Source organism: Moschus berezovskii, chromosome 16 (genome assembly GCF_049115385.1).
Source record: "Moschus berezovskii isolate FMDL1 chromosome 16, NW_MosBer_1.0, whole genome shotgun sequence".
NCBI classification, from domain to species: Eukaryota; Metazoa; Chordata; class Mammalia; order Artiodactyla; family Moschidae; genus Moschus; species Moschus berezovskii.
The window spans coordinates 49,542,304-49,567,083 of NC_142475.1; the positions used below are offsets into that span (position 1 = coordinate 49,542,304).

General features: G+C 36.3%; 1 protein-coding gene across 2 annotated transcripts in view; it reads right to left on the reverse strand.

The window, feature by feature from the left end:
• Positions 1 to 24,780, reverse strand: part of C16H8orf34 (chromosome 16 C8orf34 homolog) — a 372,567-nt gene that overhangs the window by 259,933 nt on the left and 87,854 nt on the right. For both annotated transcript variants that reach the window (XM_055432500.2, XM_088844611.1), the window contains exons 4-5: positions 11,666 to 11,794; positions 1,173 to 1,201 (exon numbers count right to left, since the gene is read on the reverse strand). In XM_055432500.2, the coding sequence (XP_055288475.2) occupies positions 1,173 to 1,201; positions 11,666 to 11,794 (158 nt within the window). The remainder of the gene's footprint in view (positions 1 to 1,172; positions 1,202 to 11,665; positions 11,795 to 24,780) is intronic.

Consider the following 24,780-nt stretch of genomic DNA (forward strand, 5'->3'; position numbering starts at 1 on the left):
TCCCATTTTTTGTACTGTACTTTTGATCACTTTCTTTCTACCTATACTTTTAGCTACCAAGCCAACTTTCAATATGTTTTCTGATTAGAGAGACATCTGGACCAATGTTCACCAAATAACATATCATAACAGACAGTGCAGAAGCAGATATGAAAATCCAGACATTAAGCCAGACATTAAAGAGATTTTAAAAAATGTAAACAGTATCACTTTCTCACAGATATCTTGTTTTGGAAAACAAAGCATTTTTCATAAAAAGGTTATTTTTGTTAATGTATGGTTTATCAATGCTATTTTTAATGAATATATGTAAAATTTTTTATCAATTTTAACTTCTAACATAGCAAATATTGATAAATAAAACCTATACAAATTAAAGCTTTTAAAGTCCTCTACATAATTTTGGGGAGTGTAAAGGGATTCTAAGATTAAAAAAAATGAGAACTTCTATTTCAATGATGCCTAAATGCATAACTTCAAACCAAACCTCCCTCATGAGCAATAACTCATATAAATATGTTACACAGACAAACTAAACAATCCAAAAGAGAATCTTGATGCTATCTCAACCTGCAAAATTTACTGTTTCCCCAGGTTTTCCAAGCTTGCTAAATGGCACCAAAATTTACCTACTTGCTCATCTCCCAAACCTAGGACTCACCACTGACTGATTTCTACTACAACTGAACTACTAGCAAGTTCCATTGACACTACTGTTAAAATATGTTCCTAGTCACATCACTTCTCACCACCTTCACAACTATCACCCCAGTGCAAGGGGTATATTCTCTTGGCATCTTGGAATAAAAAAAAGAAATCTTAGTAAGGTTTCCAAAGAGTAGTTCTACAAAACTATGTGTCTTCTCATCATCATGTAGACACAGGCAGGACCAAAACAGCTTACATAATATTAGTTTTCATTTTTAGTATAGTGATTCAGTGACTACAGTGAGTCAATTTTCTCTAAATTCTAAAACTCTCAACTCAGAAGAAAAAGTGATATCATATATTTCATGCAATAACTTTCATAAAAGCATGTAACTCTGAAAGTTTTCAAATGTTAGCACCCAAATAAATTAAACACTTTATGTTTCAGAAACTCTTTCATTTAGACATTGGATTAAAATATAAGCTCTATATTTTATTCTCACTAGATGGATAGTTCAACGTACCTTATCGAGTTCATCTGAAATTGCAATACCTGGGAATCAAGAGAAACAAAAAAGTTTTAGAAGTAATCCTTAATAACCCAGTCTTAAAAACAAAAGTTCTATTTATAGAACCAGTATATTTTCCATTCTATTTTTTCTTATTAAGGGTACTTCAGAATAAAGTGGTACTTTCTTTCTATTGACGAAAACAAATTAGGAATTTAAGACAACTATAGAGTCCCTTGGACTGCAAGGAGATCCAACCAGTCTATTCTAAAGGAGATCAATCCTGGGTGTTCATTGGAAGGACTGATGCTAAAGCTGAAACTCCAATACTTTGGCCACCTCATGCGACGAGTTGACTCACTGGAAAAGAGTCTGATGCTGGGAGGGATTGGGGGTGGGAGGAGACGGGGACGAAAAGAATGAGATGGCTGGATGGCATCACCGACTCAATGGACATGAGTTTGAGTGAACTCCGGGAGTTGGTGATGGACAGGGAGGCCTGGAGTGCTGTGGTTCATGAGGTCGCAAAGAGTCGGACACAACTGAGCAACTGAACTGAACTGAACTGATAACAGCTGCTAAAACAATGGAAATGATGCAACAAAAAACAAGTACCATACTGCTTGTTAAATGCAGAACAAACTTGCAAAGAGGACTGTAGAGAAATCGTCTTTATGTGGTAAAGACAATCAAGTGCAGCTTAGCTTGTTACAACAGCGTTCTTTATCAAGAACAGGTTCAGATTCCTAGAGTGGTAAATAAATTAAGGCAGAAAGATGGTTGAAGATCATGTATTTTCATTCCCTTATTTTCCAGATGAGGACACAGAAGGAGAACTTAAAGTATTGTGTTCCATGTTCTCTGAGATCAACAGCTTCTTGGGGCCAATGGATCAAGATTCCTCCTCACAAGTTCCCCTTCTATACACACAATTTTTGTCCAATTTTTGTCTCTATTATTCTTCCAAAATTGTTCTAAGTTAGTAACATAAAAGTTTTAGTCCCTGATTTATTTCTCTGTGATGACAGACTCTGTTAATTCCAGTCTCTTGAAATGCAGCCCTACATTTTCTATTCTCCTTTGTCTCCTTCACAAAGATCTTCTTCTTTGGGGGGCGGGGGTAGTGAGTCCTTTCCTGAAATGCCAAGGGTACTCTTCCTCTTGCCTTGGCCCTGCAAAAAGAGCTTCTTCACTCATTTTTTTTGAAAGTTACCAGTTGACTTAAAAAAATTTTTTTTCACACCTCAGGCTTATGAATCCATTATTCATACAGACAGCAGTCATACTTCACCTACCTAGAGTGCAGCCAAGAACTAGCAAGTAAGTCAAAAGGCCTTACCGGCCTTGTATTATCAAAATGCATGTCACACAGAACTTAGGCCTCACTCAAGAGCTAGTCCCTGCATCCTCTGACCACTGTCCACTTTAGCAGTTATCAGGAGCTTTTGCAAGGCCAAGAAATTTTACCAGTGGAAAACGAAGATGAAGAAAAAGGTTGCTATGAAGACATGTTAAAGACAAAGAATGATAAAAGCTTCTTGTGAATTCTTTCAAATAATTTTATCAGCATATAGAAGTATACATACAAATGCTTTACACTGCTCTATGCATGTATAAAACAAAATTGGAGGCACACACACTATTTTGTTACCTGTTTTGTGTATAAAACATATTTTTATATTAGTAAATATTTTCTACAGTATCATTTTTAAAGAGTATAAAGTAGACCATTAAAATAAACAAATTCTTTTAAAAAGATTTTAAAAAAATAAAGTATACCATTGTATGAATGTGTCATGATTTCTTTATCTATTTTTCTTTCTCTAATAAAAGATACTTAATGTCCAACTTTTCCTATTGAAACTCCCATGGCAGTAAACAATGGAAACATAGCTTGGACATGGCTACACACGATGAGTATGTTTCCTATCCTTTTTTTTATTTTACCAACTTATCTGCCACTTCAGACAGATTTTCTGAAGTATTTTCCATCTTTGATTTTTCTAAAACATTTTATCTCAATTTTCATCTTATCTCTCTGAAAACTCCTTTTCAGTGTCCTCAACTAGATCACTCTTCTACCTGTATCTTAAAGGTTGATGATGTATGTGCCGGGTGGCTGGGTGGGCTCTTTTTCCCTATTATACTAATGATTCCCATATCTGTATCATGCAAAGGCTGTTCACCTCACACTCCCACAGAAATGTCTGAAGACTAGATAAACAAATGAACAAAACAACTGCCACGTTATATGCTTCCGTTTTCACTCAGAGGCTGTTATCCTCTAACTCCTCAGGCTGATGGTCAGAAGAGACTTTCGCGGGATGGGATGTTCATGATTGATGCACTAAAAAAGTTCTTCTGTTGTTGTTTTTTTTTCTCGATTGATTCCGGACGGCTATTATCAGTCAAAGAGCATAAATATCAGCCCTCTGTTCTCCCAACAGCTGGACTTTTTTCCTTGGAAAAGCTCCTGCCAATGCTTCACCTGAACTGCAAACTGCAGATTAATGTCTAAATGGACTAAAGATACCCACCCTATCACTGCCTCCCTTCAGACAGATTAGACTCAGAAAAGCTTTGGGCTCACTCATTGTTGGCATAATCCTTTAATAGATTCCTGTCTTGTTCAGTCGCTAAGTCATGCCTGACTCTGCGACCCCATGAACTGCAGCATGCCCGGCTTCCCTGTCCTTCACTATCTCCCAGAGTTTGCTCAAACTCATGTCCACTGAGTCAGTGATGCCATCCAACCATCTCATCCTCTGTCACCCCGCCTTCTCCTCCCGCCCTCAATCTTTCCCAGCATCAGGGTCTTTTCCAATGAGTCAGCTCTTCGCATCAGGTGGCCAAAGTATTGGAGTTTCAGCTTCAGCATCAGTCCTTCCAGTGAATATTCAGGGTTGATTTCCTTTAGGATTGACTGATTTGATCTCCTTGCAGTCCAAGGGACATTCAAGCGTCTTTTCCAGCACCACAATTTGAAAGCATAAATTCTTACGACTGAGTTATGTGCTAAACACTGTACTACATGCTGGGGAGTCCAAGTCCTGGGTTCCCCTGCCTCCACACAGGGCAGAGTCCAGGGATCTCTGAAAGTAGATCACAGCACCTAACTGTGCACAGAGAAAAGCATGGAAGCACAGAAAGAGAGGGACAAAACCCAGTCCCGAGAAAGACAGCAGCAATAAATCATCAAGGACATTTGAACTGAGACTGAAGACAGGAGTAGAAATTAGCCTGGGGCAAGTAGGAGTGAGATGTCAGGGCACAGGCACAGCATAAGCAAATATGAGAAAGCGAAGAACATCAGTGAGTGTGAAAAATTCCCCTGTTACTGGTGCACAAGTGGCCTGATGATGAGTCATAAGAGATGATACCAAACACGTGACTAAGGGTCAGAGCATGGAGAACCGTCTATGAGTTTTTTCATAAAGATTTTTTTGATGTGGACCATATGTAAAGGTTTTATTGAATTTGTTACAACATCGCTTCTGCTTCATGTTTTGGTTTTATGGCCAAGAGGCATGTAAGATCTTAGCTCCCCCATCATGGATTGAATTCGCATCCTCTGCATTAGAAGGTGAAGTCTTAACCACTGGACCACAGGGAAGTTCCCATGAGGTTTTCAGGAGCCACTGAACTGCAACTTGTCTGCAACAAGTGGTATCACATTTTCGCTGTAGATCCAGCCCATTGACTGCAGTAAGGGCTGTTTGGAGGAACTGAGAAACAAGGGTGTGGACAGGACTGGTTATTCATGCCTCAGACTATTTCCAATTCTCCTGGGCTCACAAACTGGACTACAGTCCCCAGCCTCCTTTGCAGTCAGTTGTAGAATGTAGGTGATGTCATTTGTGCACTTCCACTTCGAAACATTAGAAACCACCCCTGCAATCCTCTATTCTCTGTCTGCGTGCAGGCCCCTTGGATCAGGTGCTAAAGATGGGAGAGTAACGGTAGAATAGTCTGTATTCCTGTTATACTCTGCTGTTGTTGTTCAGTAGCAAGTCATGTCCAACTCTTTGCAACCCCAAGGACTGCAGCACGCCAGGCTTCCCTGTCCCTCACCATCTCACTGAGTTTGCTCAAGTTTATGTCCATCGAATCTGTGATGCCATCCAACCATCTCATTCTCTGTCAACCCATTCACCTCCTGCCTTCAATCCTTTCCAGTATCAGGGTCTTTTCCAGTAAGTCATCTGTATGCATCAGGTGGCCAAAGTACTGAAGTTTCAGCTTCTGCTTCAGCGTCAGTCCTTCCAAAGAGTATTTAGGGTTGATTTCCTCTAGGATTGACTGGTTTGATCTCGTTGCTTTCCAAGGGACTCTTGAGAGTCTTCTCCAGCACCAGGCACACTCTATGCAATGGCCAAAGACTTACATGCTATTAAGCCACAGAGATGTTGTCCATGAGACACCCCTAACATAAAGTTATGGCAAGTCTTTCAGCCACAGGCTCAATTCAGGTAAGGCCTACACTTGTTTTTTTCCTGTCATGGAGCAGGAATGAAATGAAATAAAAATGGAACATGTAAATGGATAAACCAATGGTCTGGTCAGTGATGTTGAGTGTGAATTACAGGGTACTAATAGGGGCAGAGAAAAGAATCACACCCAAGATAGACTGCGTGTGTGCTAAGTCGATTCAGTTGTGTCCAACTACGTGCGACCGACCCCATGGACTGCAGCCCACCAGGCTCCTCTGCCATGGGATTTTCCAGGCAAGAATATTGGAGTGGGTTGCTATTTCCTTCTCCAGGGCATCTTCCCGACCCAGGGATTCTCTTATGTCTCCTGCACTTATGAACCTACACAGCAGGGAGGTTCTTTACCACTAGTACCACCTGGGATGCCCCTGGAAGACAGCAGGGAAATCTCAAGACTTGGAAATTAATTATTAAACGCTTAGGGAGAGGGACTTTCCTGGTGGTCCAGTGGTTAAGAATCTGCTCAAGAATGCAGGGGACATGAATTCAATCCCTGGTCCAGGAAGATCCCACATGCCACAGAGAAATAAGCCCCTGAGTCCATGTGCCTAGAGCCTGTGCTCTGCAACAATGAGAAGTCCACTTGCAGCGATGAAGAGCAGCCCCCGCTCACCGAAACTCAAGAAAGCCCGTGTACAGCAACAAAGACCCAGTGCAGCCAAAAATAAATGATAAACATTTTAAAAACACTCTGCCTTCTAATGTATGGGGTACGGGTTAGATCCCTGGTTGAAGAGTTAAGATCCTACATGCCTCATGGCCAAAAAAAGCAAAACATAAAATAGAAGCAATATTGTAACTAACTCAAAGACTTTAAAACTGGCTCACATCAAAAAATCTTAAAAAAAAAAAAAAAAACTTTAGGGAAAAAGATGAGTCCAGTTTGGCTGAACCAGTAGGTAGGTGTCACCAGCTAAGATAAAGCAAGCAAAGAAAAGTAATGGTGAAGAAGGAAGTATGATCTACTTAGATATACTGAGTTTAACATGGCAGTTGGATAGCCACCACCTTGTAGAAAATCATAAACAGTCTGGATGGGAAATACACTCATTTGAGTTGGCTGTGTAGGGGTGATAATTCAATCTGTGAGGGAGAATAAGGCTAGACACAGAGAACATTTGAAAGAACAGAAACAGAGGATGAAAAACATCTACAGCAGCAGGAAAGAAAGAGGTGTATTAGAATGAAACCTACAAGAAATGACACGTAGGGCATCCAAAGACCATCAAATGAGGGCCAGGTCCCAGAAACGAAAACATTATGGGTTTGAAGACAGAGTCATCAATGGTGTTAAAACGACCAAAGCCATTTTTGAAAATGAGAAAGAGTGTCCACTGAGTTTGACAATTTGGATTCAATTGGTGGTGACCCTAGTGAGAAAAGTCTGAGCAGAATGACAGGTCCAGGAATATAACTATACTGAGGAGTGAGAGGAACCTGAGCAGGCGGAGAAGATGCGCATTAACTATGCTTTTTGAAAACTTGGATGAAAGAGGAAGAAGGAATTCTGATGCTGTCTGAGGGAACTCAACCTCAAGAGAAGGTTGTGTATGTTTGTTTTAATGTCAGTTATAGCTGTGGTGTTCCTCATGGGAGCTACTCAACAGATGGTTAATGAACACTTGAAATGTGGCTTGTCCATGCTGAGGGGTGCCGTAGAATAAAATTTACAACAGACTTTTGAAGACTCTGTATGAAAGAAAAACAATATAAAACACCTCAATAATAAATTTTAGATGGAATATAAATTAAATGATAATAATTTAGATATAGTAGGTTAATACTGTATTAAAATTAATTTTACAGGTTTCTTTTTTGCTTTTTTGTAATGTGTCTATTTTGACCATATAAAATCACATGTGTGGCTCATGATACATTTCTGTTTGGCAGGGTTCAGCTGAAGTATGTTACTGGTTGTCAGGGATAAATAGTAATAACACTAATAATATCTGTGGCAGGCAGAAATCTAGGACGGCTCCCAAGATACACTCCTATGCAGTCTTTTCCTTTTGAGTCTGCATGGTAGAACCACCGAAGATGAAAGTGTATCTCTCTTGGCTCAGTTACTAAACAGCAGACTGAGTAAATCAGAAGTAAATCCTGGTGGTCCTGACCTAATCAGATGAGCCCTTTAAAAGAAGGCAAAGCTTCAGAGAGATGCTCCCCAGTGGCCTCAAGGAAGAAACAGTTCATTGTTGTTGTGAGAGGAGGAGACCACAAGGCAAGGACCTGAGAATGAGCTGAGAACACTCTGGCCAACAGCCAATGAGAAAAAAAGGGGTCTCAGTGTTGCAAGAGCAAGCACTGAATTTGACCAACAATGTGTATGAGCTTAGAAGACCCAAGCCCAGGAGTGACCACAACCCCAATCAGCACCTTAATTTCAGCTTGCCCAGATCCTGAGCAGAGGACCCAACTAACCTGCACTCAAATTCCTGAAACACAAAAATATTAAGATAATAAATTTGTACTTTTTAAAGCTACTAAGTTCCTGGTAATTTATTATATGATAATCTAAATGGAATATTATATCTAATGTTTGTTCTGTGTGTGCTGTGCTTAATCAGTCAGTCATGTTCTACTCTTTGCGACCCCATGGACCGTAGTCCACCAGGCTCCTCTGTCCATGGAATTATCCAGGCAAGAATACTGGAGTGGGTTGCAATGCTCTCCTCCATGTGATCTTCCCAACCCAGGAATCGAACCCAGGTCTTCCACACTGCAGGCAGATTCTTTACTAGCTGAGCCACCAGGGAAGCCCAAGAATACTGGAGTAGGTAGCCTATCCCTTCTCCAAGGGACTCTTCCTGATCCAGGAAATCAAACCAGGGTCTCCTGCATTGTAGGGGAATTCTTTACCAGCTTAGCTACCAGGAAAGCCCCCTATATCATGTTTAATTGGCAGTTATTTCATACCAGGCATGATATTAAACACTTTAGACACAACATCTCATGTGATTTTCATAAAACCTTCAGAAATAGTACCATGATTACTCCAACTTTACAGTAAAGGTGACAGAAACACAGAAAGGTTTATTCCCAAGGTCATGAAACTAATAATTGGTAGTATTCCAGGGCACTGAAACTGTTCTAACATATCGACCTTGAGGTAAGGAACACAGCATGAAGAGGGTCACAGGTCATGTCTGACTTTAAGATAAAGCATTACGCTGAGACGTTTGCAAAAAGCCAGAAAAAGAGCATGGTACAGTTGCTACTGATATACAATTCCCATCTGCAAACTGGAGAGAATTTCAAATCTTTCCTGTTATTATTTGAAAGAGCGAGAGAGAGAGAAGGAAGGAGAGGGTTGCATTTAAGTCTGCATAAGCTGAAAGCTGTAGAGATGAGATAATTCTACCATTTTGAGGGATATAAACAATTTTTTGCTGTCAATCTCTACTAATAACAAATACTTTAAATAATGTATTATTTTTTAGGAAGTAAAACTAGGATAAAGCAAAGACCAGCCTTGCCAGAGAGAATTCTATCAGAGACTGTATGAAAATTAGGCACTCACTAAAAACTTCCAATCTTTCCTGTGGTACAGGAAAACAGTTCACAACAAAAAGACAATGAACATTCCTTTTGACCATAATTGGAGGAAAGATTCCATTCCCTAAGTAAGTCTTCCTATTAAATAAAACAATGGTTAATAAAGTCACCGCTATTTTAGAGAAAGAGTTATCAAGTTAAAGTCTATTATAAAAGTCAAATAAGATCAAACAGGAATGAACTGACATCGAGCTTCAGGAAGATGGATGAACAGTTTGAGATTAAATAGTTCAATTCAGGGCAGTGAGATCACTAAATAAACATTGTACTCATGCGTGCTCCCTCATGTCCAACTCTCTGCAGCCCCTCAGACTGTAACCCACTAGGCTCCTCAGTTCATAGACTTTCCCAGACAAGAATACTGGAGTGAGTTGCCATTTCCTTCCCCAAGGGATCTTCCTGACCCAGGGATCAAACCCACAACTCCTTCATCGTCTGCACTGCAAGCATACTCTTTACCGCTGAGCCACCAGGGATATTCCTACTGATTTACAACGATCATCTCAGGTGAACTGATAACCAAGTAGTTAGACACATGCTGGACCTAAGGCAAGAAGTTAATATTAAACCTCAGATAGCAAAAATCACAGAAACTTAAGTCATCCAAGAAAGTAGCCTTTTGTTCCAAAAGAGAAACTTACCCAGAGAAATAAGCAACCTCTCCCTGTGTGACCAACTGCTCTCTTACCCCACATAAACATCACCATTACTGCCACAAAAAACAGAGCCCCTTTATAACGATCAAGTGACACCAAAAGCATATATGTATATATATATATATATATACACACATACACATATACACATATGCTGCCGCTGCTGCTAAGTCACCTCAGTCGTGTCCGACTCTGTGTGACCCCATAGACGGAAGCCCACCAGGCTCCCCCGTCCCTGGGATTCTCCAGGCAAGAACACAGGAGTGGGTTGCCATTTCCTTCTCCAATGTGTGAAAGTGGAAAGTGAAAAGTGAAAGTGAAGTCGCTCAGTCGTGTCCGACCCTTAGCGACCCCACGGACTGCAGCCTACCAGGCCCCTCCATCCATGGGATTTTCTAGGCAATAGTACACACACTAAAGCCTCTGATGTATTAATAGGTAAGGTTCTTTTCATGAACATAATAATTAGCTGAAAACTCATTTTATCATTATTTGGTCCAAAAGTAAACCTAGCTAAAAGCAGGATTTTCTTGAATCTCAACCAAAGAGTTCCTACTAATGGCAAAATTATGAGAATCTATCAAAAGCCAAGTTAACATTGAGACAGACTAACTACACAAAGGTTGAATAAAAAATCTAGTGGCTCTAGTGAATTATAAATTAAGAAGTATGAAAAAGCTAAATCTCTCTAAAAATATATAAAACAATAAAATACAGTATATAAATACATAATTATAGTATAGCACAATATATAAACACATAGATATTTATATAAACAATTCTCCCAAAATATACTAAGGGAAATTTTTAACTTGGAAAAATATCAAGAAAATAGTAACACTGCTATTTTAAAAAGCAGACTGATCCTAAAACATAGTCTACTAGAATTTACTAGTATTCTATTTTAATATGAATCTTTAATGTGCTATCACACCAAAAGAAAATTTTAGTGAGACTATAACATTAATATATTTCCAGAGATGCCTAATTTTTAAAATTGAAAGATATTTAAGAACCAGAGAAAGACAGAAATACTTTGAACTCACTATAAAAACTTCAAAGTGTATATATACATATATTTACATATAAATATATACTTTATGTATATACTATACTATACATATATATATAGAATGCACTGATCAAACATTGGTCTATCTGAAATATATCATTTTAAACACTCCAACCCATCAGAAGAAGGAGATGGAACCATGTCTTCCTGATCTGGAGATGAGAGAACCAAGGCTCATACAGGTTTAATGATAGGTTAATGATTTATCTAAGGTTATTAACCTCATAGAAGGCAAAATTTCTAACTCAGGCCCTTGGATAACAGATCACTGCTTTTACAAAAAGGTATATTGCTAGGTTCTGAGAGGATTCTAAGAAGAATCTGGCCCAGTCACTATTAAGAAGTTTAGAGACATCAAAAACTCAAGGAAGCAACAGGTTTGTGCATTAACTGGGATGACACATAACAACAGGGTTCAAAAGAGAAGAATGAATAAGATACCATTAGGTGTACAGTTGACCTGGGTAATGAACAGAGGCCTTGGAGGGAGACTGGAATCAAACAGCCATTGTGGGGAGGGGTCTATAGCTCTTTCTACTCTATATAACTGGTCTTCCCATGAATCCATGTAACACACATGATCGGTCCTCATATCCAATCTCATGCTCTAGTACTCTGCAGCCTCTCATTGAATTATAATGAGGATGTTGGAAGTAGGTTATTGGTAATGGTAATGAATGTTTCTACTTTAATATTGGTTAGGAATTCCAATTACAATCAAGTAAATGAACTTACTTCGAGAGAGATTCTCAAGGGCTTTTCCCAGTCTCTTGCTCTCTTGAAGGATGTGGTTCAATTCATCAAAATCACGGCTTTCTGGTTTAGTCCGCCAGTTCCACTTAGGATGATCTACTGACCTTGGCACTATGTTTAAAAAAAATGATTACTTCATAAGCATGCTACAGAATGATAAAAACTTACTATTCATCATTATGTGAAAGACTGTCTCAAGATCAGTGTACAGAATAAAAATGGTTTTAGGAAATAGTTCTCTTGTGAGCAAACAGAAGGGAAGTTATGAAGCTGGACTTTAAGAAATGTTTAAACAAGTAAAGGAGTGTGACAGTGTTTATAGAAAAAAAGAAAATTCAGGTACTGATTTAACACTTGTAATTCATATAAATTAGGGAAAAACACAAGCAAAGTATATGTTATATTATGTTTCAGCAGCTTAAAAAATAACTGCTACCTTCTTCATGAGCAATTTGTTAAATGTTTTTAAGAAATTCTTATTGTCTTCTGATAAAACAAGACCGAATACTTATATTTACCTTCACTTTCCCTCAAATTCTCACTGAAATTATATTATGGTATTTTTCTTTTGTCAAAGAATTTGTTAAACAAAAAGAGAATACATTTTTTAAGGAAGATGCAAAATGAACTGATGAGTGATAAGTGGATTTAACAAGATAGAGAAAACTGAAACCTGGACCTTGAAGATAGAGATGTCAAAAAAGTGGACATTTCATACCAATTAAACATTAAAGTATCAATTAAGGAGGATCAATGCCAAAATAATAAGAATAGAAAAACATAACTGCCTTCCAGATAAGAAGGATCCATTAAATGTCCAGTATAATGCAAGGCTGTGCTGTGCTTAGTCACTCAGTCATGTCTGACTCTTTGTGACCCCATGGACTATAGCCCGCCAGGCCATGAAATTCTCTAGGCAAGAATACTGAAGTGGGTAACCTTTACCTTCTCCAGGGATCTTCCCAACCCAGGGATCAAACTGAGGTCTCCCACATTGTAGACAGATTCTTTACCATCTGAGCCACCAGGGAAGTCCAAGAATAATGGAGTGGGTAGCCTATCCCTTCTCCAGGGAATCTTCCCGACCCTAGAATTGAACCATTATCTCCTGAATTGCAGGTGGATTCTGTACTAGCTGAGCTACCATGGAAGCCCATAATTCAAGGCACATTATCACAAAATTTTACAATAGTGGTAATAAAGAAAACATCTTTAAAAGCTTTCAGAGACAAAAATAGCAAATCAAATTGTCATCTGATTTCTCAGCAGCAATGCTTGGCCCCAGAAGACACAGGAGAATTTCCTTCAAAACTTTAACTGAAGATTATTTCTAACCTAGAATTTTATTTATTCTTTTAACTTAGAATTTTATTTATTTTTTTAACTTAGAATTTTATACCCAACTAAAATGGGCTTCCCTAGTGGCTCAAAGGGTAAATCGTCTGCCCACAATGTGAGAAACCTGGATTCGATCCCTGAGTCAGAAAGATCCCTTGGAGAAGGAAATAGCAACCCACTCCAGTATTCTTGCCTGGAGAATCCCATGGACGGAGGAGCCTGGTAGGCTACAGTCCATGGGGTCACAAAGAGTTGAACACAACCAAGCAACTTCATTTTACACTTTAAGGGTCAATCGGGTTTCCTAGGTGGTGCTAGTGGTAAACAACCCACCTGGAAATGCAGGAGACATAGAAGACGAGAGTTTGATCCCTGGGTCAGGAAATCCCCTGGAGGAGGGCATGGCAACCCACTCTGGTATTCTTGCCTGGAGAATCTCATGGACAGAGGAGCCTGGAAGGCTACAGTCCGTAAGACCGCAAAGAGTCAGACACGACTGAAGCGACTTGGCACACAGCACAAGCAGTCGATCAAGATACTTGTAAGGACTCAGAAAATGTACCTGGCAAGTACTCTTTTTCAGAAAGTTCCTAGTGGAGGTCCTCCACCAAAACAAGCAAGTAAACCCCAAAATGGAAAGAGCTGAGATTCAGGAAACAGATAATCCCCCATAAGAAGGAAAACATAAGCCTCAGGATGACAGTAAAGGATGGTCTCAGCAGACAACTGAGAAAAAGAATGGAAACTAAGGAGTTAAGACTGGAGCAAGAGGACAAAGGATACAGGAGAGAAGTCTCTAAGACTTTTAAAATGAAACAAGGTATAAAATATAAATTAAAGTAAGATAGAAGAACATGATGTGTTTTAGTTATTGAGAGTGTTAATATTTTAAGGCACGTTTTGGTGAAGCATTAGTGATGGGTACAGAGAAAGCAAAGCAAGCAGAAAACAAGCCAATTATTGATTCTAGAAACAAAATAAAAGTTGGCTTTCTTATGATTCTACTATGAAAAAGGATAATTAACACAATCATAAAAATATCAGTGCAGAGTATACATCAACCAACATTTGAAATATCTGCCTGCCTATACTGTGAGAATGTGATGGGCCATGGGAATAAAGCACAATGTCTTAGAAAGAGGTCAAGAGATGATGCTTCAAATTTAAAAGCTAAAAGAGAACTATGCAAGTATCTTCCATGTTTAGATATATAGGTCTGTGTACCAATCTGCTTCACGTTAGAAGCAGAACAGGAAGAAAAGAAGGACACTTGCTTTATGGTATTAATTTATACCATATATGTCTATGTTTGATAAAAATAAAATAAAATAATTTTAAAATATTTACATGGTAAGGCTAGAGGAAAAATACTCTCAACCTACTGAAAAAAAATTTTGGCCACCTTTTTAGAAGTAATTCAGAAATATTTATTATAGTAGAACATATACTGACCCTCTGACTCAGCAATCTTATTATTTCTGATAAATTATAATACATAAATTAAAACACTCATAGTTATGTATATATGTACAAAGAGGTTTATCAGAAAGTGCATGATAATTGTTTATTTCACCAAAGAGTTTGTGGTTGTAAAACTCTGTAAATGATCTATAAAATTAAATGCACTTCACAGGGGAATAAATAAATTATGGCATATTCACACTATGGTACAGGTATGTACTTATGAAAATATATAACATAGATCTAAGTTCATTTGCATGGAGATATGTCCATAATACATTTTAAAACAGTAAAAACAAGTTGCTTAGGAATGTGTACAGTTTAAAGCCAGTTTCATAAAGCAAATCAACTCCCACATATTTTATGTTAGTTTATACAAAGAAAAGGATGTAAAAGAATGTAAATCACTTCAAAGGATGTGAAAAGATACAAACTATTTCCAAGGGAGTAGAATAGGAAATGGCTGACGGGAGAGAACCTATCTTTCTACATGTTTGTATTTTTTTCATCATCATTATAAGCAATATTTAAAGATTTATGTAAATTAAAGATGAAATTACTTCTATAATTTAAATACATCTAAAATAAAAACATGCATTTGCCTCCTCTGTGTTTCTTTGTTTAAGGGACTCTGGGATGGAGATGTCAACTAACATCAGCACCCAAGTTTTCAAGTAGTGGAGAAGGGAAGCAGAGATTGTGATCAATGGTTCTAGAAAACACCTTCAAGCATACACCTATTACACCACAGGTAACACCCCAGGAGCTCCCAGGGGACAAGCTCAGGCACAGGGAAGAGAAACTCAGAAGAGGAGGCAGAGAAAACTGTACTTGTACCAGATCCTTCAAAACACTTACTGGTACTTTTGTTAGCCTTTTTAAAAGTAATTTCTGTAATCTGCATCATTATATTATCTCACTTTTCTGAAAATTACCATATCCTATCAAGATATCTCCAAATAAAAAAATAAGAACAGTCCTTTTTAAAAAAATCAGTCCCAATCAACCTCCCCAGATAATCATGAGACATGCTCCGCTGCCTACCCCAGCAGACTTTGCACAACACCACCTGCATGCCCTTGTGGGCAAACTCAGATGAGACCAGCAGAACTGTGCAGCCAATTTGCTGAACTCTGAAAAACTATAATTTGTTGTTTAAGGCCATGGAGTTTGGGGATGGTTATATGCAGCACTATAGAGAAATGATACAACATCCAAGCTCTTTCCCTCGGGAACTTTCAAGAGAAACTAAGACAAATTTCTTTCTATATTTCTGTAGCTTGTGACAATGTGCTACATACGTGATATTCAATTTATCATGGGATCCAAATCGAGGATAAGGAAGGCCACAGGATAATCATGGTCTAATCAACTACACTGGATGATTTCAGAAGATGTTTTGATAACTAATGGAAGGTGATTTGGGAGTCATCAGCCTGGTTTACAGACTCCAGGTGAGAATCTCTAAAGGTTTCTGATGAAAACCTTGCTTAGGTAATACTTAGTATTAAAACTCAGGGCTACAGTTTAAATATATTGTCTAAAAAATGTCCTCAGGAGAAATGGATAACAATAGAATGGTGTAAACAACAGAATATCAATATGATCCATATGAGATGAAACAATCTGAGATTAGGGACAGCCTGTAATATCACTGAGATAAAACATATCCCCAGAGCACAGCAGGAACCCATCCATAGCACCATATAAATGGTCATGCTCCATTCATTCATAAAGAGGTCACTACTTCACAAACAGCCTACTGTATACTGAGCAGGACCTATTTTGAAAAGCATTAACCAAATCAGAATTAATTGACTCCTGATATCTCCACCAATAATTTCCATCTGTGCGTCAAACAATAAATTTACTATCTCCTCCAAATGACTTTGGATATATTATTTATCCATTTCTTTTGAACCAGAATAATTTCAATTATTTAGATCTTTTAACTCTATTTTCTAAAAATTTAACAAATGCTAGTATTCTTTCCTGAAAGTTCCTCCCAAGTACTATACCTTCATTTACAATATGTCAGATTTCCCAGTACTATAGTTATGATATACCTAAAGTTGATTATAGTGAATTTATTATTTCATGTCTCTTGCCTTCTGCATTTCCATACTACGATTTTTCAGACATTGCATTGCCATGTTAATTCTCTTGTATCTATGCAATTTATGTTTTCTATACAGATGCACAGTCTTTTCATTTTTTCCCTAAAATTTTAACAAATATACAGCTATTCCTCTTTGCATATGCTGTGCAAAACATTAAAAAAACGAGAAATCTCTGCCAAATACAAAAGCATAAAAAAAAATACTGAGAACTGGTTCTAGGATTTGGTTTTAACTGAAGTTAATGTACTTACCTCAATTTTCTCATCTGGATCACAAATCTGAAATGGCTATAAAAGAATCAGTATACACTATCATACATAGGGAATTGATAGACAAATGTTTTTCTGGCCCCTTCTGCCAAGACTCCACTGACCATCCTCAACCATTCTATTGGAAACCACTACTACACCAGGTAAACAGTAGAAATGCTTCACGCACATAGGAAAAACTTCAGTGAACTCTCTTTGTCATAATTTCCTTTAGTCATGACAATTCACAATTGAAAATTAAAATCATAATATTATCTTGCAGATGTTTGTACCTATACTAGTTTGCATTGTGTAACATGTTCTTTTTTTGTTATCTGAAAATGCACAGCTTCTAAACTGTTATCTCATGAGACCAGGACATATTCTGTACTAATCTATCCTTAAATTCTCTTCATTTACTCATTTATACTCTCATTTGTATAGCACAAAACACTGTCCTAGGTTCTAGGAGTAAACCAGTATGAATAAATGTAACAAAATTCCCTGTACTCATAGAAATGACATTCTATTCGAGCTCAGTCTATTGCTTAGGGTAACAGGTTATTGTATTCCTTACAAAACTGGCCTAAATAATATACAGTATATATTTTTAAATAAGTTTTAGCAATAAAGATCTTTTGTAATGAATGTTAATGATATTTATCTCATATGAAAGTTAATAACTGTTAATACGGTCTTTTTTCCTTTTATTATTGTCTTTGTTCTTTTAAGAACAGTCACTTAGAAAACTTTTTATACTTATTACACAAATATTTCTGTCAAATAATACTTCAGCTGAGAAAATATCCTTTTATTTTGAAAGTCTCTTTATCAGTTTTATTTCAAAGTAAGAATTATAAAATTTTATCAAATACATTCAAGTATTATTTGAGATGTATTATGACTTTTCTTTATCAATTTGTATATTGTACCAACATACACATAATGGTAGTCCCAAAAGGAGAAGAAAGAACATTTGAGGAAATAATGCTTGAAAGATATTCCATGAAAACATTAATGAAAAAGAGTAGGGGTGGCTATGCTAATATCAGACAAAATAGACTTTAAGACAAAACTTGTTAAAGAAGAGGACAAAGAATATTACATATTGGTAAAATGGTCAACCAGTCAAGAAGATTTAACAATTATTTAACATATACAAATCTACAATGCCGTTCTCCCGTGGCATGTATATTATCATATGTGACCAGTCCAGGTTCGACGCATGATACAGGATGCTTGGGGCTGGTGCACGGGGATGACCTGGAGGGAGGATATGGGGAAGAGGGAGGTGGGCGGGGGGTTCAAGAAAGGGAACACGTGTACATCCGGGGCAGATTCGTGTCAATGTATGGCAAAACCAACCAATATATTAATGTAAGGTAATTTGCCTCCAATAAAATAAATTAAAAAAAAAACATATACATATCTAACAGCAGAGCCCCCAAATACATGAATCAAACACTGATATAACTGAGGGTATAGAATTCTACAATAATAGCTGGAAACTCTAATACTGCTGTGTCAATAATGGATAGAAAAAAATCTAAACAGATCAATAAGAAAACAGAGCACTTGAATAACACTATAAATATAACAACACTATAAATCAATTAGGCCTTATAGACATATAGAGAACAATACAAAGACTAACAGTCATACGTATTTTTCTTCCCAGTGCATGTGGAACAACCTCTAGTATAGACCATATATATGTCAGGTCACAAAATAAGTCAAGATATGTATAGACTACAGTAAAGGTGGTTTCTCAGATGGGAATTTGCAATTGTAATGCCCACAATTAAAAGCAAGAAACATCTTATATCAATAACTGACCTTTATACCTTAAAGAAGTAGAAAAGAATAGAAAACTAAACCTAGCAGAATGACATAAATAATAAATATTAAAACAGAGATAGGTGAAATAGAGGATTCAAATGTAACAGAAATAAATCAAAACCAAAAGTTGAATCTTAAGAAAGAGCTTAAAAATTAATAAACCTTTAGCTAGATTCACTAAGAACTAAGACTCAAATTACTAAAATCAGAAATGTAACCAAGACATTACTACAGACTTTACAGAACTGTTTTTAAAAAGAATTAGAATGTTATGAATATTTAATGCCAATAAACTACAGAACCTAGATGAAATGGAAAAATTCCTAGAAACAAACTGCCAAAAGCTACTCAAGAATAAATGAAATATTTATAATAAGACATGGAATCAATAATCAAAAACCTCACAACAAAGTCAAGCACAAGACAAGGTGGCTTCATTGGTGAATTCTACCAAACATATAAAGAAGAACTGAAAAAAATGTAAAAGGAGGGAATGCATCTAAACTCATTCTATAAAGTCAGAATTTCCCTGACACAGAAGACAAGGACATAATAATAAAACAATATAGCAGCACCTCTTCTGAAAATAGATGCAAAAATGCTCAACAAAATAGCAACATATCAAATTCAGCAGCATAATAAAAGGATTATGGAAACACAAAATAGTCAAAGCAATCTTGAGAAAGAAAAATGGAGCTGGAGGAATCAGGCCGCTGAACTTCAGATTATACACTGAAGCTGTAGTAATCAATAGTAAGGTACTGTCACAGAAACAGAAATATACATCAATGGAACAAGATAGAAAGCCCAGCAGTATACCTATGGTCAATTAATTTACAACAAGGTAGCTAAGAGTGTATTATACAATAGAGAAAAGACAGTCTCTTCAATTAGTGGTTCTGGAAAAACTGGAGAGCTCCATTTAAAAGAATGAAATTAGAACATTCTCTAACACAAAAACAAATTCAAAATGGATTAAATACTTAAATATAAGGCCAGATACTATAAAACTCTTAGAGGAAAACAGGCAGAACACTCTTTCACCTAAATTGCAGCAGTATCTTTTTGGATGCATCTCCTATTCTAATGAAAATAAAACCAAAAATTTTTAAATGGGACCTAATTCAACTTAAAAGGTTTTGCACAGCAAAGGAAATCACACACACACAAAAATGAAACAAAAACCCACAGAATGGGAGAAAATATTTGCAAATGAAGCAACTGACAAGGTATTAATATCCAAACTATACAAACAGCTCATGACAATATCAAAAAAACAAACAACTCAATCAAAAAATGGGCAGAAGATCTAAGGAAGACATACAGATGGCCAAAAAAGCATATGAAAAGATGCTCAACATTGCTAATTATTACAGAAATGCAAATTAAAACTACAATGAGGTATCACCTCACAGTTGTCACAATGGCCATCATCAAAAAGTCTATAAACAATAAATGTGGGAGATGGTTTTGAGAAAAGGGAAACCTTTCACACTGTTGGTGGGAATGTAAATTGGTAAAACCACTACGGAGAAGAGTATGGATATTCCTTAAAAAACTCAAAATAGAGCTACTACACAATATAGCATTCCCACTCCTGGGCATATATCCAGAGGAAATCATAATTTGAAAAGATACATGCACTCCAATGTTCACTGCAGCACTAGAGTAGCCAAGACATGGAATTAACCTAAATATCCATCCCCAGAGGAATAGATAAAGAAGGTATAGTATGTATATACGATGGAATATTTCTCAGTCATAAATAAGAATGAAATAATGCCATTTGCAGTCAACATGGATGGATCTAGACATGACTGTAATAAATGCTGTAAGTCACACAAAGACATATATAGTATGATATCACACATGTGGAATCTAAAAAGATGATATGAATGAACTTATTTATAAAATAGAAACAGCCTCACAGACTTGGAAAACAAACTTCCTCTTCCCTGAAGGGAAAGGTCGGGGGGAGGGATAATTAGGAGTTTGGGATTAACATATACACACTATTACATATAAAATAGATAATCAACAAGGACCTAATGTATAGTACAAGAAACTACTCAATATTCTGTAATAACCTACATGGGAAAAGAATCTGAAAAAGAATGGATATATGTAGATGTAAAACTGAATCACTTTGCTATACACCTAAAACTAATACAACATTGTAAATAAACTATACTCCAATGTCAAAAATTATATTTAAAAAGTATTTATAAGCTGTTCCCATGCAATAAAAACTAAAACTAATAAATGAACTCATTAAAAAAGTTTAAACATCATGACAAAGTGGGAATTATCTCATGAATATAAAAGTTATTTAACATAAGAAAATTAATCAATGCAATAATTGTGTTAACAGAACGAATTTTAAAATGCTCCATCATTTTGACTGATGGAGAAAAGGCTTTTGACAAAATTCAATATTCTGTCATAATATAAACTCCCAGTAAATGAGTAGAAAGGAACTTCTTCAATATGATAAAAGAAACTCACAGCTAACATCATGTAGATTAGTAAAATAATGAAAAGTTTTCCCCTTAAGATGAGGAACAAGAAAGGATGCTGGCTTTCATCACTTACCTTCAACACTATTAAATTTCTACCCTGAGCAAGTAGGCAAGAAAACAAAATAAACAGCATCAAAATTGGAAAATGAAAAATAAAACTAACTTTACTTGCAGATAAAAATAGCAACTTACTTTAAAAAATGAACAAAGGACTTCAATAGACATTTCTCCAAGGAAGATATACATACAGCCAAGAAGAACATGAAAGGACACTCAATATAACAAGATAACAAGATAACACTTCACACCCACTTGTATGGTATAATATTTTTGTTATAAATAGAAAGTAACAAATGTTGATGAGAATGTGGAGAAACCAAAAACCTTTGTATCGCTGATGGGAATGTAAAATAGTACAGCCTCTATAAAATACAACTGCAATTCTCTCCAGTTAAGACATACAACATGACCCAGCATTTCCACTTCAAGGTATATCCTCAAAATTATGAATCATGAGTATTCAAACTACTTGTATGTCAATGTTTATAGCAGGACTATTCATGATAGCAAAATGTAGAAACAACCAAAAACCCCAAAATAAATGGATGAATAAACAGAAAGTAGTCTATCCATACAATGGAATATGATTCAACCACAAAAAGGAATGAAGTTCTATTACCTGCTGCAATGGGAATGAACCTGTAAATATTACACTAGGTAAAATAAGTCAATCACAGGAAGATCACACATCATATGATTCTATTAAGATGAAAGTGTTAGTCACTCAGTTCAGTTCAGTTGCTCAGTCGTGTCTAACTCTGCAACCCCATGGACTGCAGCACTCCAGGTTTCCCTGTCTACCACCAATTCCTGGAGTTTACTCAAATTCAAGTCCATTCAGTCAGTGATGCCATCCAACCAACTCATCCTTTGTCACCCCCTTCTCGCTCAGTCATGTCCAAATCTTTGTGCCAGGCTCCTCTGTCCATGGGATTTCCCAAGCAAAAATACTGGAGTGGGTTGCCATTCCCTTCTCCAGGGGATCTTCGTGACCCAGGGGTCAAACTCAGGTGTCCCCACATTGCAGGCAGATTCTTTACAGCTGAGCCAATTAAAACAGGCAAATTCATAGCGAAAGAAAGCGAGTTTCCAGGGGCTGGGGGGAGATAGAAATAGAGTGACTGTTACAGTTTCCTCTTCTGAGGTGAAATGTTTTGATAAGAAAGAGGTCATGGTAGCACACTATTTTGAATATACTAAATGCCATGTGAATCGCACAATTTAAAATGCTTAACTTTTGCTATTTTAACCTAAAAAAATGTATTTTTGAGTGATTTGTTATGAAGTCATGGTAACTAGAATGTCTCTAAGACTTTTTTGGCTCTCCAAGGTCACAATGGTACACTTGTATGTTTTATTTTAGACATTTCACTGTTCTTGTTTCCATCTGTAGGTCTATGACCCATCTCAGATTGATTTTCAGCATGAATTAAGGTACGAATCAATGTGTGTATTTTTCCATATGAATATCCAATGTTGAAGGGACTGTTTCTTTTCTTACTATATCACTTAGATGTCCTTGTGAAAAACCATTTGACTGCATATGTAGGTTCTTTTTTTAAACTTTTTATTAAAGGCAATTGATCTATTTTTCCATCCTTTCTCCAAAATCACACTGTCTTGATAACTGCAGTTTTATAAAAAGACTTGAAGCCAGGCAGGGTAAATTCTCCAAGCTAGTTCATGTTTTTCAAGATTGCTTTAGAAAATCATGGTCCTGTGCCTTTCCAAATCAATTTAAAATAATACAATTTCAAGGGCCTGTAGAGTTTGGATAGAGATTGCACTTATTTCAATAAGAAGTTGCTATTTGTTTCTCTGTTTCCTCTTTTCTTGTTTTTGTTTTGGGAGAATAAATAAAAAAAATTGGGGCACCCTATTTTAATAAACTTATTAACATTTTATTTATTCTTTTTCGTGCTTCTTTCTAGTGGTGCTTTATATATTACAACATACAACTGTGACTTACCACAGTCTATGTTCAAAAGATATTCTATTATTTCAGGAAAAATTTATGTTTAAATAACATATTTCTAATTAATAACTCTGAATCCTATAATCTTAATGTCATGTTTATTATTAAAAATGCATTAGAATGTATTAACAATTTTCCTTTAAAAAGTTAATAGTCCAGTGGAGTCAGAGGTTAAGAGTAGGTCACCTGAACAGAAAAGATATTATACACCAGTTCACCAGTAACATTTTGTACCTATAGAACATCCCATAAATAGCAAAGTCTCTGCAAAATAAGGACCTTACAGCATTCTGACCTCTAAGTGCTGAGCTCTAGGACTTAGCTCTTTAAAATTAGCAAGCTCTAGGGATACGTATTAATATTTATCATTGGGAGAGAATGAAGACAGACAGACAGACATTTCCAAGGATAGAAAGATAAATATGAGACTGAGAACTGATTGATTTATTCCTTTATTCTTTTTTTTTTCATTTAACACTATTCATTGAGTCAGGAACTGTACTAGATATTACTGGGAGTATGGTTGTGAACAACACATTTAAATTTTAAACCTGTATGCTTTTTTTAAATGTTGGGAGCAAATATTATAAACCAACATGGCGAAGCAGTATAATTTAGCTACAATAATAATTTTAAAAGGACATTTGTAGTTTATAATACTTCACATAATTCTCACTAGAATTTTGTGGCTGATACAATTCTTTTTATAAGGGTCATTGTATAAACAAACAAACAAAAAAACCTCAAGAAATTAATTTCAGTTATTTTCACAAATGTTCCAAATTCAGAATCCAGTTAGCACATAATGATTTTTCAAAATTTTCAAACAAAGATAAGTATTTTCTACCTATTCCTTTCTCTGTTTAAATTAAAATCACATATCTCAGTCTGCAACAAGCACAAGAAACTGATGTTTAAGAACAGCCTTCAGGTTCTTTTGTCTTCTAAGAATAACTGACTTGCAACAAGATCCTAAGCTATATGACATGTTTATGCATATGTGGTGGTAACAGAGCACTGGAAAAACTTAGTAGCTAGAAAGGCAGAGAGAAAGGAGGAGAGGCATTGAAAGAAGGGGTACTTATTATTGTGGGAGAGAAGAAATATACAACCTTCAGTAATAAATGAGTAAGACTTCAGAGAGACGCTGGATGAAGGATTTTTTTTTTTAATTTTGTTAAACATTTTGAATAGAAATCTTCTTTGCTTTCCCTCTAAGAGATTTAATTTGTTTTTTTTCCCTTTATTAAATGTAGGGTTGATATTGCTCTCACTATGATAAAATACTGCAACTATTCATGATAGGCAAGGGACCGGCTACATGAATTTTACATTCATAAAAGAATATTATACTCAAAAGTCTAAATCAATCACATATGCTTGAGAATATATGTTAATGCTAAAACAAATGTGAAATTCATTAGAATTAATAGGCAGAAATATCAGAAAAAAATTTGGCTTTAATTCTTACCTTTTCCTCACTTTACTAACACACACTTAACATACATTAAGTTAATATTTAAAAGACAAATTTCCT